The sequence below is a fragment of the Erinaceus europaeus genome, chromosome 15 (assembly GCF_950295315.1).
Source record: "Erinaceus europaeus chromosome 15, mEriEur2.1, whole genome shotgun sequence".
Taxonomy (NCBI): domain Eukaryota; kingdom Metazoa; phylum Chordata; class Mammalia; order Eulipotyphla; family Erinaceidae; genus Erinaceus; species Erinaceus europaeus.
Window position 1 is genome coordinate 10,543,328 of NC_080176.1, and position 17,663 is coordinate 10,560,990.

Here is a 17,663-nt window from a genome sequence, read left to right on the forward strand (position 1 = left end):
TAAGGATCTCAGTTCGAGCCCCCGGCTCCCCACCTGCAGGGGAGTCGCTTCACAGGCGGAGAAGCAGGTCTGCAGGTGTCTATCTTTCTCTCCCCCTCTCTGTCTTCCCCTCCTCTCTCCATTTCTCTCTGTCCTATCCAACAACAACAATGTCAATAACTACAACAATAAAACAACAAGGGCAACAAAAAGGAATAAATAAATAAATAATATAGATCTTTAAAAAAAACCCTGGGGGCAGGGAGGTAGCGCAACAGGTTAAGCGCACGTGGCACAAAGCGCAAGGACCAGCCTAAGGATCCCAGTTCCAGCCCCCGGCTCCCCATTTGCAGGGGGGGGTCACTTCACAAGCGGTGAAGCAGGTCTACAGGTGTCTGTCTTTCTGTTCCCCTCTGTCTTCCCCTCCTCTCTCCGTTTCTCTCTGTCCTGTCCAACAACAACAATAGCAATAACAATAATAACAACAACAAAGGCTACAAAAAATGGGGAAAAATGGCCTACAGGAGCAGTGAATCCACAGTGCAGGCACTGAGCCCCAGCAATAACCTGGAAGACAACAACAAAAAACTTTAAATAGCACTTAAAATTAGTTTGTGACCTTGCCTTTCCATCCACGGCATACTTCCTCTGGCCCCTTGAGCAGAAACTTAATTCCCAGCCCCTGGAATCCAGGGTCTGCCATCTGTTTCCCTGTGTGATTTGAAATGGGGTCAAGTTCCCATTCTCCTTGAAGAACTGAATACCTACTCTGAATATCTCATCAGGAAGGCATTTGATTGCTGATGGCTGGAAATACGGCATCAAACCCTTGTCGAGGCTTCGAAGGTCTTCCTTAGTTAATCCAGCTGGGGAGAAAAAGGAACCACGAGGGTTTAGTTCAAACCATCGGAACTCTGCTTGTTTTATTAATGATACTGCATAATGTACGGCCCAAGCACATCCTGGGCAAGAACCATTCCTTTACAAAAAGTCCTGAAAATCACACTGGGGAATCAAGTTCCTTAATCAACTCACAGGAAGGGAGAGAGGGGAAAAAAAAAATGTGGGTCACATTAGCCCTGATGGGTCTCCTCTAATGAAATGGATGCCTAGAAGGCAGTTCACTCTGTGTAGTCTCCAAGTGCCCATAAACCCACTCAGGAGTCCATGAAGTCACATCCCAAGCCACTCCAGTGGACACAAGAGCCACCAAGGGAGTTGGCTTCAAATGGCGAATTTGCAGACCCCTCCCTCTGCGACTTCAAATCAGGAGATTGAAGCTCTTCTGTTAACTATCTAGATGTTTCCTGCATTTGTCCGAGGAGTCCTTCTCTGCTTGGTGGGGCTGGTTGTGTTCCCAGGTTGAAGGCTGGAAAGAGACAGAAAGATGCCTCTTACCCGCCATGGTTCCCAGCTCCTGCAAGACAGAACCAGACCACTGGGCAGGGGTCCCAAACACCACTTCCGCCTTCCTCTTGAACTCAGCCAGGACTTGGGGGCTACAGCACAGGGTGCCAATTCTGGCCACCACCATCCTGATGGTGAGGAAGTAGAGACGGAATATGAGACTGGGAGGCTGGAGCTGCTGAGCCCCAAGAAAGGATTCAGTTAACCCCACTCCCCACTACCACCCAGGAAAGTGGCAAACCACCAGGAATCAAGGGCATCAGAATGAATGAATGAATGAATGAATGAATGAGTCAAGCAGTCAATCAAAGGCCCTTTGCACATGAGTCTTCTGGCTACCTGAACTCTGAGATGTTTATCTGTGAGATTTCAGCGATGTTCATGGCACACAGAGTCCCTCCAAGCCCCACCAGGTGGAAGCTCTTCAGAGCCTGGATACTATAACCTGAATCTTCCAGGAACCCTTGCAGAATGGTCTCAGCCTACAAAAAAAAAAAAAAAAAAAAAAATGGATGCTATCTCCTCAGAGAAGACTTCTTGGATGCCCCCACATACACACACACACACACACACACACACACACACACACACACACATACACACACACACACACACACACACACACACACACACACACACACCCTCCTTCCCTGTTGTTTTCGATGGGTTATGTTGTTTTCACCGGGCTGGCTTCACAGGCGGGTAACAGACGACCAGGGACTCATGGTTGAGCTATAGGCAGTATGTCTTTATTCATGCAGGACGCAGCACAATCTAAGACGAGCTAAGCTAAACTCAAGGTAAAGTACTGTAAAACTCACAATGCTGTCTTTATATATACTTGCCAAGTAAGGTGGAAACAGGATGTGACATAGAGAGGGTGGAGAGAAAAGTGACTGGTGAAAATCAGAGTGTGACAAAGAGGGGGCAGAGCAGGCGAGAATCCTATCGCTGAACCACAAATGCCCTGGAGGGAGGGTGGAACTTGTTAACAGTGGTTATGTAAATAGAATGAAGTGGTTATGTAAATAGAATAGTGTTAAGCAGGGGGGATTTAAACCAAATGAAACAGAAGGGGTCTCATGCATACCAACAATTCCCCTCTTGCACCTCATCTGTTTTCTGCAGCTTCAACCATTTTCGAAGTTGTGGTCTGTATCACCAAGTAGATTCCCCAAAGACAAGAGCCATAGGCATTAGGTTCCGTGATAGAACCCTACACCCTGGCATGACGCCTGGCACACAGTTAAGTAAGAAGACAGGAGGTCTGTTTAGAGAATGAATGAACCGGGTGAGTGATCTAGAGAAGTTATAGGTGAGGCCAGGTGAGGGTGGTGTGGTCGGTTGAACACACACATTACCAAGTGCAAAGAACAAGGTTCAAGTCTCCAGTCCACCTGCAGGGGAGGGAAGCTGGTCTGCAAGTGTCTCTCTTTCTCTCTCCTTCTCTATCTCTCCCGCCCTGCTCAATGTCTCTGTGTACGTCTGTGAAATGGTGCCAGATTGCTGCCTTCACAGGATGGAGTAGCTTCAGGGATATTCCCCAGGCCTCTGCAGATCATAAGTCTGCATCTTCCTGGAGTGGCTCTCAGAGGTTAGAAAAATCACAGACACGGGGCGGGGAGGAGATTTTGGTAACCTCAGGGTTAGACTTAAATATCTTTGACTGGAAGAGACTAAGCATCCCAAATAATAACGCCTCTTATGCACAGAATGCTTATCACGAGACAATACTGCCTTGATTGCTTCCCACACGCTCAACCTCACTCAATCCTCACAACAACGCTAAGCCCATGTGAACGTCCTCGCTGCTTCCCAGATGAGCAGACTGGAGCACAATGAGGATTTGGGGGCAGGGGGAGGTAGGCAGTGGCGCACCTGGTAGAAGGCACATGTTATTATGTGCAAGGACTGGGGTTCAAGTCCCTGGTCCCTATCTGCACAGGGAAATGCTCACGAGCCATAAAGCAAGGCTGCAGTGCTCTCTCTCTCTCTCTTGCTCTCTCTCTCTCTCTCTCCCTCCCTCCCTCTCTCTCCCTCCCTCGCTCTCTCTCTCTTCCTCCCTTCCTCTCTCTCTCCCTCACTCTCTCTTCCTTCCTCTCTTCCTCTCTCTTTTCCTTCCTCTCTCTTCCTTCCTCTCTTCCTCTCTTTCTCTCTCCCTCACTCTCTCTTCCTTCCCCTCTTTCTTCCTCTCTTCCTTCCTCTCTTTCTTCCTTCCTCTCTCTCTTCCTTTCTTCCTCTCTCTCTCTCCCTCCCTCCCTCTCTCCCTCCCTCCCTCTCTCTCTTCCTCCCTCTCTCTCTTCCTCTCTCCCCCCTTCCTCTCTCCCCCCCTTTCCTCTCTCCTTCCCCCTCTCTCTCCCTCTCTCCCCCTCCCCTCTCGGTCCCTCTCCCTTTCTATGCAATTAGCAACACATACATATAGAAGGAGCTAAACAAGGTGACACAGCCAGTCCTCTCACTCCAGAGCCTGCACTCAGCAGGGAAGATGTTTGGGCAGGGGGGAAAAGTAGAGCTACAGTGAGCTTCTCGCCTTTCCTTGTAAAATCTCCACAATCAGGTTTAAATAGTTGGACTCGCAGCAATCCATGTTCCCCAACACCCAGCCATGCCCATTTGAGTAGGGAAGTGTGAAAATCTGATCCAAACAAGATTACTTGGAAGATGCAGCCTTAAATTGCCCTCGCCACCGGTACCTGGAAAAGTGCAGACTCAGCTTGCAAAGTGATAAGTGCAGATTTATTTCCCCGAGTGACCAAACCAGCGTCTATGTAACGATTCCCAGGCAATTAATACCAACACTTTTAGGTAATATTAACCTCTGGGGGGAAAAAAAAAAAAAGGATAGCTGTCGGATTGCAATCTCTCTGTTCTCTGGCTTCTCTAATGGGTGGCCCCTCCTTATATTGGTTTTTAAGCTGAACTATCTGTTAATATAGTTCCGCCAGGTCTGACTATTAATCAGGAAGCATCCATTTAAGAGTCTGATTGGGAGCGAAAGTCGAGGAACCCACTGCAAATGATATATGCAAATGTTAGGTTTTCATATCTTCTTCACACAGATGGATAAATCTCCCTGCCGTGCCTGGGACTTACAACGACCCAGCCTCCACCACCCGGGGGGAAGCTTGGATGCTGTGGTGTTGCTCCCTTTCTCCCTCTGTCTCTCTCTCTTTCTATCAGACAAAGTCAGCCTGGAGCAGTGAAGCCTAGGTGGAGACAATAATAAATAAATAAGAATAAAATTGTGTAAAGGAAAAGAGATAACTCTAGCTTCTTGGAGCCTAAAATGGTTCTCTGTCGGTGACACATATCTGTAGCGCATACATGCAAGGACCTAGGTTCAAGCCCCCAGCCCCCATCTACAGGAAAGCTTCACAAGTGGTGGAGCAGTCCTGCAAATGTCTCTCTCTCTCTTTTTCTCTCTTTCTCTCTCCCCACTTCCTTCTCAATTTTTCTATCTCTATCCAATAAATAAAATATGAAAAAAAAATGCTTCTTTTTTTTTTTTGCCCAGAGCACTATTCAGCTCTGGCTTATGATAGTGTCAGGGAAATTGAACCTAGGACTTTGAAACCTCAAGCATGAAAGTCTTTTGTATAACCACTGAACTATCTCCCCTTGTGATAACTCTACTTTCTAAGCTGGATTATATTTTTCTGTTTTCTCTCTCAGACTTAATAGAATGATTTTAGTATCAGACATAGGATATGGCCCTTCTCAAACTGGGCAGCAGTGTTATCTTATGGCAGCAAAACATGAGAGTGGAAGGACTCTTGGTTAAGTGGGTCTAAACCTCTTCTGCAAATAAGACTATTCAGTGGCCAAAGAGAGGAAGTATGCAACTCATGGGTGTGGGGGCACAGACAGCTGCTGCCACTCCAGTTGTCTTCCATGCATTGGCCTGTCCAGTCCCCTGACCCAAGGCACCCAACTCTAGGAGGGAACAACCCACATTGTGTCCTGATGATGTGGTGCCATTCAGAGGTATGTGACAACGGGCAGAAGGAGATATGCACTGATTTTTACCTGCCCGGCAGGTCTGCAGGTGTCTCTCTTCCTCTCTCCCTCTCTCTTTCTCTCTCCCTTCCCCTCTCAATTTCTATGTGTCCTATCCATTCAAAAAAAATAATAATCAATAAATTGGGCAAGGGAGATAGCATCATGGCTATGCAAATGGACTCTCACACCTGAGGCCCCCAGGTCCCACATTCAATTCCCTGCACCACTATAAGCCAGAGTTGAGCAGTGATCTGAGAAAGAAAAAGATTAAAATATTTTTAAAAGATAATCGGGGGGGAGCTAGTGTTAGCGCAGAGGGTTAAGTGCACGTACAGCAAAGTGCAAGGACCAGCGTAAGGATCCTGGTTCAAGCCCCCGGCTCCCCACCTGCAGGGGAGTCGCTTCACAAGCAGTGAAGCAGGTCTGCAGGTGTTTATCTTTCTCTCCCCCCTCTGTTTTCCTCTCCTCTCTCCATTTCTCTCTGTCCCATCCAACAACAACATCAGTGGCAACAATAACAACAACAAGGGTAACAACAAGGGCAACAAAATGGGGAAAATGGCCTCCAGGAGCAGTAGATTTGTAGTGCAGGCACCGAGCCCCAACAATAACCCTGGAGGCAAAAAAAAAATTAAAAATAAAAATAATAACTGGGGGGGTTGGGCGGTAGCGCAGCCAGTTAAGTGCACGTGGCACAAAGCACAAGGACTGGCATAGGATCCCAGTTCAAGCCCCCGGCTCCCCACCTGCAGGGGGGTCGATTCACAGGCGGTGAAGCAGGTCTGCAGGTATCTTTCTCTCCCTCTCTCTGTCTCCCTTCCACTCTCGATTTCTCTCTGTCCTATCTAACAACAACATCAATGGCAACAATAACAACAACAACAACCACAAGAGTAACAACAAGGGTAACAACAAGGGCAACAAAATGGGAAAAAATGGCCTCCAGGAGCAGTGAATTCACAGTGTAGGCACCCAGCTCCAGTAATAACCCTGGAGGCAAAAAAAAAAAAAACCACTAATGATGTGACTTTAAAAGATATATTAAACAGTAAGCCCAGCAATGCCCAGTACTCTTCAAAGGACTGCAACTAAATCCATGATTTAACAATCCACATCAGCCTCCATCCAGCCAAAGCACTAGACTCGCCACTAATCAAAGAACCACAGCTCAGAGAAAAGTGAGTCAACAGAGACAGCTTCAGAAACGGCAACGGTGCTTGACTTAGTATCAGGATTTTAAAGCAACTCTTACAAGTGCTATAGGCACAAGGACAGAAAACAAAGTCGACACAAAATTAAGACATAAAAGGAATATTGAAAAGAACTGCCTACCTGCCTCGGGGTCCATTCTGTCTGCCAGCTCAGTGAAGTCACCGTGTCGATGGAGCTGAGGTCCAGCTGCTCCAGCTCACTCTCATTCAGCGCCAGAGAAATGCGTCCCAGGGAGATGATGTGGTGCTCTTTCCAGTGAGTGGGCAAGTCCCAAGCCTTCAAATAAAAGAAAACAGGCAGGTTGAGAGAGAGTCAGGTGGTAACACAGCGGGTTAAGTGCATGTGGCATGAAGCGCAAGGACCGGCATAAGGATCCCGGTTCAAGCCCCCGGCTCCCCACCTGCAGGGAAGTCGCTTCACAGGCGGTGAAGCAGGTCTGCAGGTGTCTGTCTTTCTCTCCCCCTCTCTGTCTTCCCTTCCTCTCTCCATTTCTCTGTCCTGTCCAACAATGACAATGTCAATATCAACAACAATAACAACTACAACAGTAAAACAACAAGGGCAACAAAAAGGGAAAGTAAATTTTAAAATTATTTTAAAAAAAGAAAATAAAAAGTCAGGCTGAAAAAAGTTTGGTTTATATACACAATGGAATACTACTCAGCTATTAAAAATACGGAATTTGTATTCTTCACTTCATCTTGGATGGAGCTTGAAGGAATCGTGTTAAGTGAGATCAGCCAGAAAGAGAAGGATGAATATGGGATGATCTCACTCATAGACAGAAGTTTGCAAAAATAAGTACAGAAGGGAAGACACAAAGCAGAACTTGGACTGGGTTTGGTGGACTGCACCAAAGTAAAGAACTCTGAGGTGGGGAGCACTTTCAGATCCTGGCCCATGATGGTAGAGGACATAGGCTGGGGGTGAGAGTGTTTGGCAGAAAACAAAGAGATTTTACACATCTATCAACCATTAATCCCCCAGCAAAAATAAATAAATAAATAAATAAAGCAAAAGCCAGATCAGACTTAACTTTAGTGACCATAATTTTTAAATCATAAAATAGAGCTCTTGGGAGTCAGGCGGTAGCGCAGCGGGTTAAGTGCACGTGGCGCGAAGTGCAAGGACCAGCATAAGGATCCCGGTTCAAGCCCCCGGCTCCCCAACTGCAGGAGAGTCGCTTCACAGGCGGTGAAGCAGGTCTGCAGGTGTCTGTCTTTCTCTCCCCCTCTCTGTCTTCCCCTCCTCTCTCCATTTCTCTGTCCTAGCCAACAACGACCACATTAATAACACAACAATAGTAACTACAACAATAAAACAAGGGCAGCAAAGGGGAATAAATAAATAATAGAGCTCCTTAATAAGTGGTTTCTTTAGATATTAGTAAGGAAAATGGCCATGCACCCAGTAGAGCACATGCCTTACCATGGGAAAGAACCTGGATTCGAGCCTCACAGTTCCCACCTACAGGGAGGAAGCTTCATGAGCCATGAAGCAGATCTACAGCTGTTTGTTTCTCTTTCCCTCTCCCTATCTTCCCTTCCCCTCTCAACTTCTTTCTATGCTATCAAATAAAAAGAAGATAAGAAAGGAAGGAAGGAAGGGGGGAAAAAAGGTCACCAAGAGTGGTGAATTCATCATGAAGTCATTAAGTCCTAGTGACAAGCCTGGTGGCAATTAGAGAGAGAGAGAGAGAGAGTCGAACACACAAATTACCATGCATAAAGACTTGAGTTCAAGCTCCCAGTCCCCACCTGCAAGGAGCAAAGTTTCACAAACAATAAAAGCAATGCTGCAGATGTCTCTTTCTCCCTCCCTCTCTGTCTCCCCCTTCCCTTTAGATTTCTCTGTCTCTATCCAAGAAAGAAAGAAAGAAAGAAAGAAAGAAAGAAAGAAAGAAAGAAAGAAAGAAAGAGAAAGAGAGAGAGGAAGGAAGGAAGGAAGGAAGGAAAGAAGGGAGGGAGGGAGGGAGGGAGGGAGGGAGGGAGGGGAGGGGCACAGCTCTTGGACACCATCTCTATCAGAGGCACCTGAAAAAAATTTGACTCAGTCTGAGTTAAATCATGTAATTGACTCAAAATGAGCATCTATTTAGTGCCCAAACACATTCCATTTTTATTAATGGAGCGCCAAGGAATGAACCCAGGGCTTCACATATATATGATAACCAATTAACATCCTCCCTGGAGCAACTTCACTTTCAGTATCATTAGAGAAGGGGAGAGAGATACCAGTTCACTGCTCCACCATCCAGAGTGCCCTTGGTGACACCCAAGGATTTCCCATGTGGCACTGGGGCTCAAAGCCAGGACCTCAGACATGATAAGGCCTGGGCCCTGCCTACTGCAGCCAGACATGTCTTATTTCATCCTCTACCATAGTTCTACCGTGAAGGAGCTGCAGAGATCACTCAGCTGACACAGTGAGATTTCAGAAAAAAATACAAGGGAAGACTCTTGGGGCAGGGCTGAGGGTCCTTCTTGGCCGGGCAGACTCTCACCTGTACAGCCTTCTCCTTCAGGGCCAGCAGCTGGGCCCGGCGGAAGCCCCTGACGGCTCCCAGAAGCTCCACATTCCTGGTGAACACACCACCCTCCATACAGAGCAGCTCCTCAGGGGCCCAGCAGGCGTTGGCTTCTGCCAACCTGAAGATGGCATCCGAGGAGGGAGCTGTGACGCCACGGCAGCCTGGAGCGTGGGGAGACACAGGAAGGGCACGGGAAAGAGAATCTCACCAATGGTTAATCTGTCCCTGCTCACAGGAGTGATGGTCTCCCCCAACCAAAATCAGCCACAGGAGGCTGTGTGACACTGGACATCAGGAGCAGACTAACAAGGACGATGATGATATATGTCACTGAGAGCGTAAGAAATGGAGGCACTGCTGCCAACCCGTGTATGGGATGGAACCTGCTAGTCCTCACGGTCACTGGTGAGCTAGGGACTCTCACTGCCCCCACTTCACAGCAGTGAAGGGGCTCCCCCAAATCACACAGCCAGTGAGCAACTGATCCCGGGTTCAAATCCAGCTCAGCACTGCTGTAACGCCAAGTCACCCAACCCTTTGGCCCTTTCAGTTTGTCATTTGAAAATGTGTGGGCATTTTTTTTGTTTTGTTTTGTTTTGTTTTGTTTTTTTGGTTTTTTTGTTTGTCTCTTGCTCCCCTAGAAGCGAGTGGCATAGCAGGGAGAGCCCTGAGCTTATAAGTCTGAGGTCTGGAGTTCAATACCCAGCATCCCATGTACCAGAGTGATGGTCTAGGGCACACTCTCTTCCCACCCACACTGGTAAAGCACTAGTAAAGAAATACATAAAATTTTAATGTTGCATCAAAGCAAAGGACTCTGGGGAAGGAAGGAAAGGAATAGAACATGGAAGAGAAGGACGCTGAGGTCCTGGGACAGAGAGTCTTACAGACACCTATCATGGAGAGTCGAGAGGTTGAGCCTATGTGTCAACAACTGTACTGGAAACCATGAACCCTCAGTAAAGTGGGGCAAAAATAAAAGATAAAATTATAGTTGGATAAGAGCCAGCATACAGATTTTTAAAAAGTAGTATAAAACTATTAGGTTAAGGGGGATGCTTCATGAGAGGTGAAACAGGGCTGCAGGTGTCTTTCTCCCTCTGTCTCCCCCTTCCCTTTTAATTTGTCGGTCTCTATCCAAAATAAGTAAAGAAAATTTTTAAATTAAAATATTAGGGGGTCAGGCAGTAGCACAGCGGGTTAAGCGCACATGGCACAAAGGACAAGGACCGGCATAAGGATCCCAGTTCAGGCCCCCAGCTCCCCACCTGCAGGGGAGTCGCTTCACAAACAGTGAAGCAGGTCTGCAGGTGTCTGTCTTTCTCTCCCCCTCTCTGTCTTCCCCTCCTCTCTCCATTTTCTCTCTATCCTATCCTATCCAACAACAAGAACAGCAATAATAACAACAATAATAAACATAACAATGATAAAACCACCAGGGCAACAAAAGGTGGGAAAAATAGCCTCCAGGAGTAGTGGATTCGTGGTGCAGGCACCGAGCCCCAATGATAACCCTGGAGGAAAAAAAAAACTAAAGTCTGAGGTTTTTTTCTTCCCTTAATTTTGTTTATTTGTTAGGACAGAGAGAAATTGAGATAGGGAAAGGGGAGACAGAGAGGGAGGAAGAGAGAAAGAGAGACACCTGCAACACTTTCATTGCTAGTGGAGCTTCCCTCCCCCCAGGTGGGGGCTGGGGGCTTGAACCCAGATCTCTGGACACTGTAATGTGTACATCCAACCAAGTCCATCACCGCTCAGCCCATGTATTGGGTTTATTTAAGCAGTCTTTAGCGTTTAGCAAAAAATGTGTTAAAGAAAATGAAGAAAAGAAGTGACTATCACCCCCATTCATCCATAAGGAATTCTGGGTAGAGATTCCATATCACCTTACAAAGCAAAGTGACTGTTAGTCCTGTGGGGTTTTGCCATTCTACTGCCTTGGAAGGGTTTCATCCAGTCCCCTGAACAAGGAGGCTGTTTGGTGTCAGGAACTCAGATAAACCCTGGGCTCAGACCCTCCGTGCCTCCTGTGGGGCTATGTGTAAGCTTGATAGAGCTTAGGGAAAACTCCCCCCATCCTTGGATGGAGGTCTGAGAAGACACCCCTTGTTAGTCTCTCTCACCGAGATGAGCAAAGGGGAAAAACAGTCTCTCAGACTTAGTTTTTCCCTTTCAGACTCTCAAGCCCACAGAGACCTCACTGCCTCTCCCCATTAACTGCAGGCCACATGGCTGCCTGCCTTAAGGTTCAAAGTTCACATAGTCACCTCACTTCTGATCACTAGAGAAAGCATACTCCATCAAACACCTCTCTGACATCAGTCAATGAAACTCCAAACTTTATTTCCTTATACCTTTGATAATTTATCATGCTCTGTTTATCTTCTCTCTATCTCACCCTGCTGGTTTAACCCCTATGTTTCTCTCAAATACCTTTGAATAATTAAGTTGCTTGCATCATGGAGAACAATTGTCTTGACCTTTATGTATCTCATCAATTCCTGTCATACCAGCCCCCTACCATAGGGGCAAGCTGACCTTTAAGAAACCTGTCATTTCTGACATATTTGAAAAATGTTCTTTGTCTGAATCTCTATTTAAACCCATTTCCATCTGCCATTAAATGAGAGTGTCCCAATTCTCCCCCAGTGTCTCTTGTCTGTATCTCTTGAACGAGCGAGGGAGAACCGGCCGTTTGCCTTCCTTGCTGGTGATCAACCCACGTAAGTGCTGGCAGCCCCCCAGACACACTCACCAGGGTCAGAGCTGGGGCTCTTCTCACTGCTATTCCGGACAGACTCAAAGACAGCACAGAGGAACTCTTGTGGGGGCAGGCTTCTGGCCATCTTGAAAGCTGTTTGTTCAAGGATATCCGGAAACTGTGGATTGAGAAGAGGAAGGAGGAGGAGCAGATAATAATTACTGGGGGGCGGGCAATAGCGCATCAGGTTAAGTGCACATGGCACAATGTGCAAGGACCGGCTTAAGGATCCCAGTTCAAGCCCCTGGCTCACCACTTGCATGAGGGTCGCTTCACAGGCAGTGAAGCAGGTCTGCAAGTGTCTGTCTTTCACTCCCCTTCTCTGTCTTCCCCTCCTCTCTCCATCTCTCTCTGTACTATCTAATAACAACAACAATAATAACAACAACGATAAATAACAAGGGCAACAAAAGGGGAAAAAATAGCCTCCAGGAGCAGTGGATTTGTAATGCAGGCACCGAGCCCCAGAAATAACCATAGAGGCAAAAAAAAAAAAAAAAAATTAAATAATCACAGCACAGTCAACATGCTCCAACTCTAACCCTATTTAATGCCTTGAGAGGTTTGCCCTTCATAACAGTTTCTCATTGGAATGCACTAGCCTGGCTCCGGTTCATATGTAAAGACACTCCAGGGGGCAGGGCAGTGGCACACATGTTACCATGTGCAAGACCCCAGGTTCAAGCCCCTGGTCCCCACCTGCAGGGGGGAAGCTTCATGAGCAGTGAAGCAGAGGTGCAGGGGTCTCTCTCCCTCTCTGTCTCCCCCCTCCCTCTTGATTTCTGTCTCGATCCAATAAATAAATAAATGAAATCTCTTTTTTAGTTTTTTTATTCTTTTTTAAATCTTTTATTTAGTTAGTGATTATTGGGTAGAGACAGAAAGAAATTGAGAAGGAAGGAGGAGATAGAGAGGGAAAGAGAGAGACACACCTGTAGCCCTGCTTCACCACTCATGAAGAATTCCCCTAGCAGGTAGGGGCCAGGGGCTTGAACCCAGGTCCTTGTGGACTATACTGTGTGTGCTTAAGCAGGTGTGCCACCACCTGGCCCCAAATAAGATATTTTTTTTTTAAAGAAAAGATAACCAGACCCAATCTCAGCAGCAATTCAGTAATTCAGAAAATGTTGACTAATATAAATCTATATCTATATCTATATATATATATATATTGTTTTTCACCCACAAGCTTGTCAATAAGATAGTGATACCCTGATTCGATTTAGGGAATAAACACACTTATTGTTGGGACTAGCAGATGGCGTATCCTTAGCAAAGTGATCTTTTAGGAGCTATAAAGGGGGAGTCGGGCAGTAGTGCAACGGGTTAAATGCAGGTGGCGCAAAGCACAAGGACCGGCATAAGGATCCCGGTTCGAGCCCCCAAGTCCCCACCTGCAGGGGAGTCGCTTCACAGGCGGTGAAGCAGATCTGCAGGTGTCTGTCTTTCTCTCCTCCTCTCTGTCATCCCCTCCTCTCTCCATTTCTCTCTGTCCTATCCAACAATGATGACAACTATAATAAGTACAACAATAAAACAAGGGCAACAAAAGGGAATAAATAAATATCTTTTAATTTTTTTATTATCTTTATTTATTGAATAGAGACAGGCAGAAATCAAGAGGGAAGAGAATGATAGAGAGGGAGAGAGAGAGAGAGAGAGACACCTGCAGCCCTGCTTCACCACTCATGAAGCTTTCCCCCTGCAGGTGGGGATGGGAGGCTTGAATCTGGATCCTTGTGCATTGTAGCATGTGCACTCAACCAGGTGCACCACCACCTCACCCCAATAAATTTTTTTTTTAAAAAGAGCTATAAAGGAAGGTGTGCAGCCAGAATAAAGCACTGGACTTCCATGTGTATGATGTAGGAATATTCTCTCTCTCTCTCTCTGTCTGGTTCTCCCTTCATGAAAAGGATCAGTCAGTCTTCTTTTTGAATTTAGGGCTGCAAAAGATGTAGGTATGTCCACACCTTTTTGCCCTGGCACTCTAAGTTTTATTAAACTTTATTGTAAAATGCAGGAGGAGGGGGTGCCAGGCAGTAGCACAGCAGGTTAAGCACACATGGCACAATGATGCACAAGGACCGGTGTAAGGATCCCAGTTCAAGCCCCCGACTCCACACCTGCAGGGGGATCGCTTCACGAGCAGGTCTGCAGGTGTCTATCTTTCTCTCCCCTTCTCTGACTTCCCCTCCTCTCTCCATTTCTCTCTGTCCTATCGAACAACAATGACAGCAATGACAACAATAACAGCAACGATATACAACAAGGGCAACAAAAAAGTAAAAAAATAGCCTCCAGGAGCAGTGGATTCGTAGTGCAGGCACCGAGCCCCAGTGATAACCCTGGAGGCAAAAAAAAAAAAAAAAAAAAAAAAGGAGGAGGAGGAGGAGGGATGCACACGGTGTGAAGCTCAAGGACCCGCGCAAGGATCCCAGTTCAAGCCCCCGGCTCCCTACCTGCGGGGGGGGGGGGGGGGGGAGTCGCTTCGCAAGTGGTGAAGCAGGTCTGCAGGTGTCTGTCTTTCTCTCCCCCCTCTGTCTTCCCCTCCTCTCTCCATTTCTCTCTGTCCTATCCAGCAGCAACAACAACAACAATGGGGGAAAAAATGGCCGCCAGAAACAGTGGATTCGTAGTGCAGGCACCAACCCCCAGTGATAACCCTGTTGGAAATAAATAAGTAAATAGATAAATAAATAAATAAATAAATAAATAAATAAATAAATAAATAAATGAGGAGGGGCTTGGAGACAGAGCACTGAGAACGCAAACCAGACTCTCATGCCTGAGGATTGAACCCTCAGCCTCTGGCACCATCATCTGCCAGAGCCATTCTGGTCCCTCTTGTTCTCATTAAAAACAGGTCTCGTGAGCATCCATAAACTAGGGCAAAGATAAACCTGAAAGCAAAAGTACACGATAGTCTGCAGTGAGGACCCCCAACTCTTCATCTGCACTATTCCAGCCTTTAGGTCCATAATTGCTCAACAATGTGTTTGGCTTTGTATGTTAACTCTCTTTTCAACCACCAAGTTCCAGATGCCAGCATGATGCCGACCAGACTTCCCTGGACAGACGACCCCACCAATGTGTCCTGGAGCTCCGTTTCCCCAGAGCCCCAACCTACTAGGGAAAGAGAGAGGCAGGCTGGAAGTATGGATTGACCTGTCAATGCCCATGTTCAGTGGGGAAGCAATTACAGGAGCCAGACCTTCCACCTTCTGCATCCCACAATGACCTTGGGTCCATACTCCCAGAGGGATAAAGAACAGGAAAGCTATCAGGGGAGGGGATGGGATACGGAGTTCTGGTGGTGGGAACTGTGTGAAGTTGTACCCCTCTTATCCTACGGTTTTGTTAATGTCTACTTTTTTAAAGAAATAGAAAACATTTTTTTAAAGTAAATGTGTCTCCGCCCCACTGAAGGGAAGAAGCTTCAGGAGCCATGAAGCAATGCTGGAGGTGTCTCTCTTTCTCTCTCCCTCTCTATCTCCCTCTCCCCTCTCACTTTCTCTTCATCCTATCAAATAAAAGAAAAAGAAAGTGGGAAAAAATGGCTGCTGGGAGCAGTGGGTTTGTCATGCCAGCACCAAACCCCCATGAATAATCCTAGTGGCAATAAAATAAATTAAATTTAAAACAAGAGAGGGGGCAGCAAAATAGCTCACCTACACAGTGTGCCTGCTTTGTCATTCACATGGACTCAGGTTCAAGTCCAACCCCCCACTTCACTGAGGGAAGCTTCAATGCTGTGGTGTCTCTCTCTTTCTCTGTCCTTCTGTCTGTCTCTATATAAAATTTTTTTTAAGTCAGCCTTGGTGTATTGCACCAAAGTAGAAGATTCTGGGGTAGGGGGTGGGGTGGAGGAGGGTTCAGGTCCTGGAACATGATGGCAGAGGAAGACCTACTGGGATTGGAACTGTCATGTGGAAAACTGGGAAATATTACACACATACAAACTATTGTATTTTACTGTCAACTGTAAACCATTAATCCCCCCAAAAATAAAATAAAAAGTCAGGCCAGAGCAGTGAAGCCCACAAAGACTAAATAGATAAATAAATAAATGGAGGTATAAAGGGGCCTGGGTATAAAGGGAGGTATAAAGAACAACTCACCAGGTAGGGCGCCTGCCTGCCTGTCTTGTCATGCAAGAAGCCTGGGTCTGAGTCCTGACACCACGTGTGAAGAGTGTGCCCAGTCGCCCAGCCACCCCTTGAGCCCCTCACTCTGTAGTTTTAAAAGGATGAACCTGTGTAAGTAGGAGAGGATTTTTCAGGAAAAAAGTGCAGACGACACACATGGCGCAAAGTGCAAGGACCTACATAAGGATCCCGGTTCCAGCCTCCGGCTCCCCACCTGCAGGGGAGTCGCTTCACAGGCGGTGAAGCAGGTCTGCAGGTGTCTGTCTTTCTCTCCTCCTCTCTGTCTTCCCCTCCTCTCTCCATTTCTCTCTGTCCTATCCAACAACAATGACATCAATAACCACAACAATGTTAAACAACAAGGGCAACAAAAGGGAAAATAAATAAATATAAAAAAATTTTTAAAAAAGAAAAGTGCAAACAGGCCCCCAGGCCTCAGAGGAGATGGGCTGAGGAGCTAGAGCTTGGGGTGTGGGGCGGAGGGGGGAGAGAGGGAGACGGGTTGGTTCATTTTCATCCTGCAGCTTTGGGTATAGATGGGAATTTCAAACCAGGAGCATATGTTTTATATATCTTGTTTTATTAAAGATTTATTAAAGATTTCAGGCATTAAAAAAAAAACCAAAAAGCCTCAAGAATATTCCCACAACTCAGCTTGGGAAATAAACACACACACACACACACACACACACCCCACCTTAGAAATATGAGACCCTCCTCCCAACCCCTTGACTTCCTCCTATCCTGGAAGTAGCTGTCGCCTTAAATTTCATCTTCCTTGATGACTATGCACCCTTAATCCAGACGAGCTCATCCGATCATTATTTTGTACGTGCTCAAAATTACTTTAGCTAGGATCACTGTCCTTCCTACTCCACGTATTCCTTTGCTAGTCAGTTATTTGTTGTTGTTTTTTTTTACCCTAACACTGGGATTTTGAGATTTAACTATGCTGATAGAAGATGTTTTCAATTTCAAACGCTGCTTTGTCTTCAATATTATATAAGCAGGTGATGTTTATGCACCCCTGCATCCGTGGAAGACGTTGTCAGCATGAAGGGAACTCGTGAGTTGGCATCCAGGGACGAGAGTGCGACTGTACTTTTTGTTTGATCTGATTCTTTTGCTTTTTTAAGATTAATGTTATTTCGGGGGCCGGGCAGAGGTGGCACCCTGTTAAGTGCACATAGTACTAAGCTCGAGGACTCGTGCAAGGACCCAGGTTCAAGCCTCCACTTCCCAACTGCAGTGGGGACGCTTCACGAGTGGTGAAGCAGGTCTGCAGGTGTCTCTCTTTCTCTCTCCTTCTCTATCTCCTCCTCTCCCCCTCTCAATTTCTCTCTGTCCTGCTGTGAAAAAAAAAAAAAAAGGAAAAATGGCCACCAGGAGCGGTGAATTCATAGTGCTGGCACCAAGCACGGGCAATAACCCTGGAGACAGAAAGAAAAGAAAGAAAAGTTAACTTAATTTCTTTAAAAAAAAAAAATTTAATGTTATCTTTTTCAGATGAGAGAAGAGAGAGAGATTCATAGGAGACAGAGAGAGAAGCCAGAGCGCCACTCGAGTAGATGCTTTGTGAGGATTCAAACCAGGAGCCCCAGGCACATAAGTTCTGTGCTCTAACGGC

At 46.5% G+C, this 17,663-nt stretch overlaps 1 protein-coding gene across 1 annotated transcript in view; it reads right to left on the minus strand.

Annotated features, from left to right (window-relative positions):
• Nucleotides 1–17,663, minus strand: part of OTOA (otoancorin) — a 63,733-nt gene that overhangs the window by 7,645 nt on the left and 38,425 nt on the right. The window contains exons 21-26 of the mRNA XM_060172820.1: nt 11,883–12,006; nt 9,101–9,288; nt 6,718–6,873; nt 1,726–1,868; nt 1,378–1,514; nt 748–845 (exon numbers count right to left, since the gene is read on the minus strand). Coding sequence (XP_060028803.1) covers nt 748–845; nt 1,378–1,514; nt 1,726–1,868; nt 6,718–6,873; nt 9,101–9,288; nt 11,883–12,006 — 846 coding nt within the window. The remainder of the gene's footprint in view (nt 1–747; nt 846–1,377; nt 1,515–1,725; nt 1,869–6,717; nt 6,874–9,100; nt 9,289–11,882; nt 12,007–17,663) is intronic.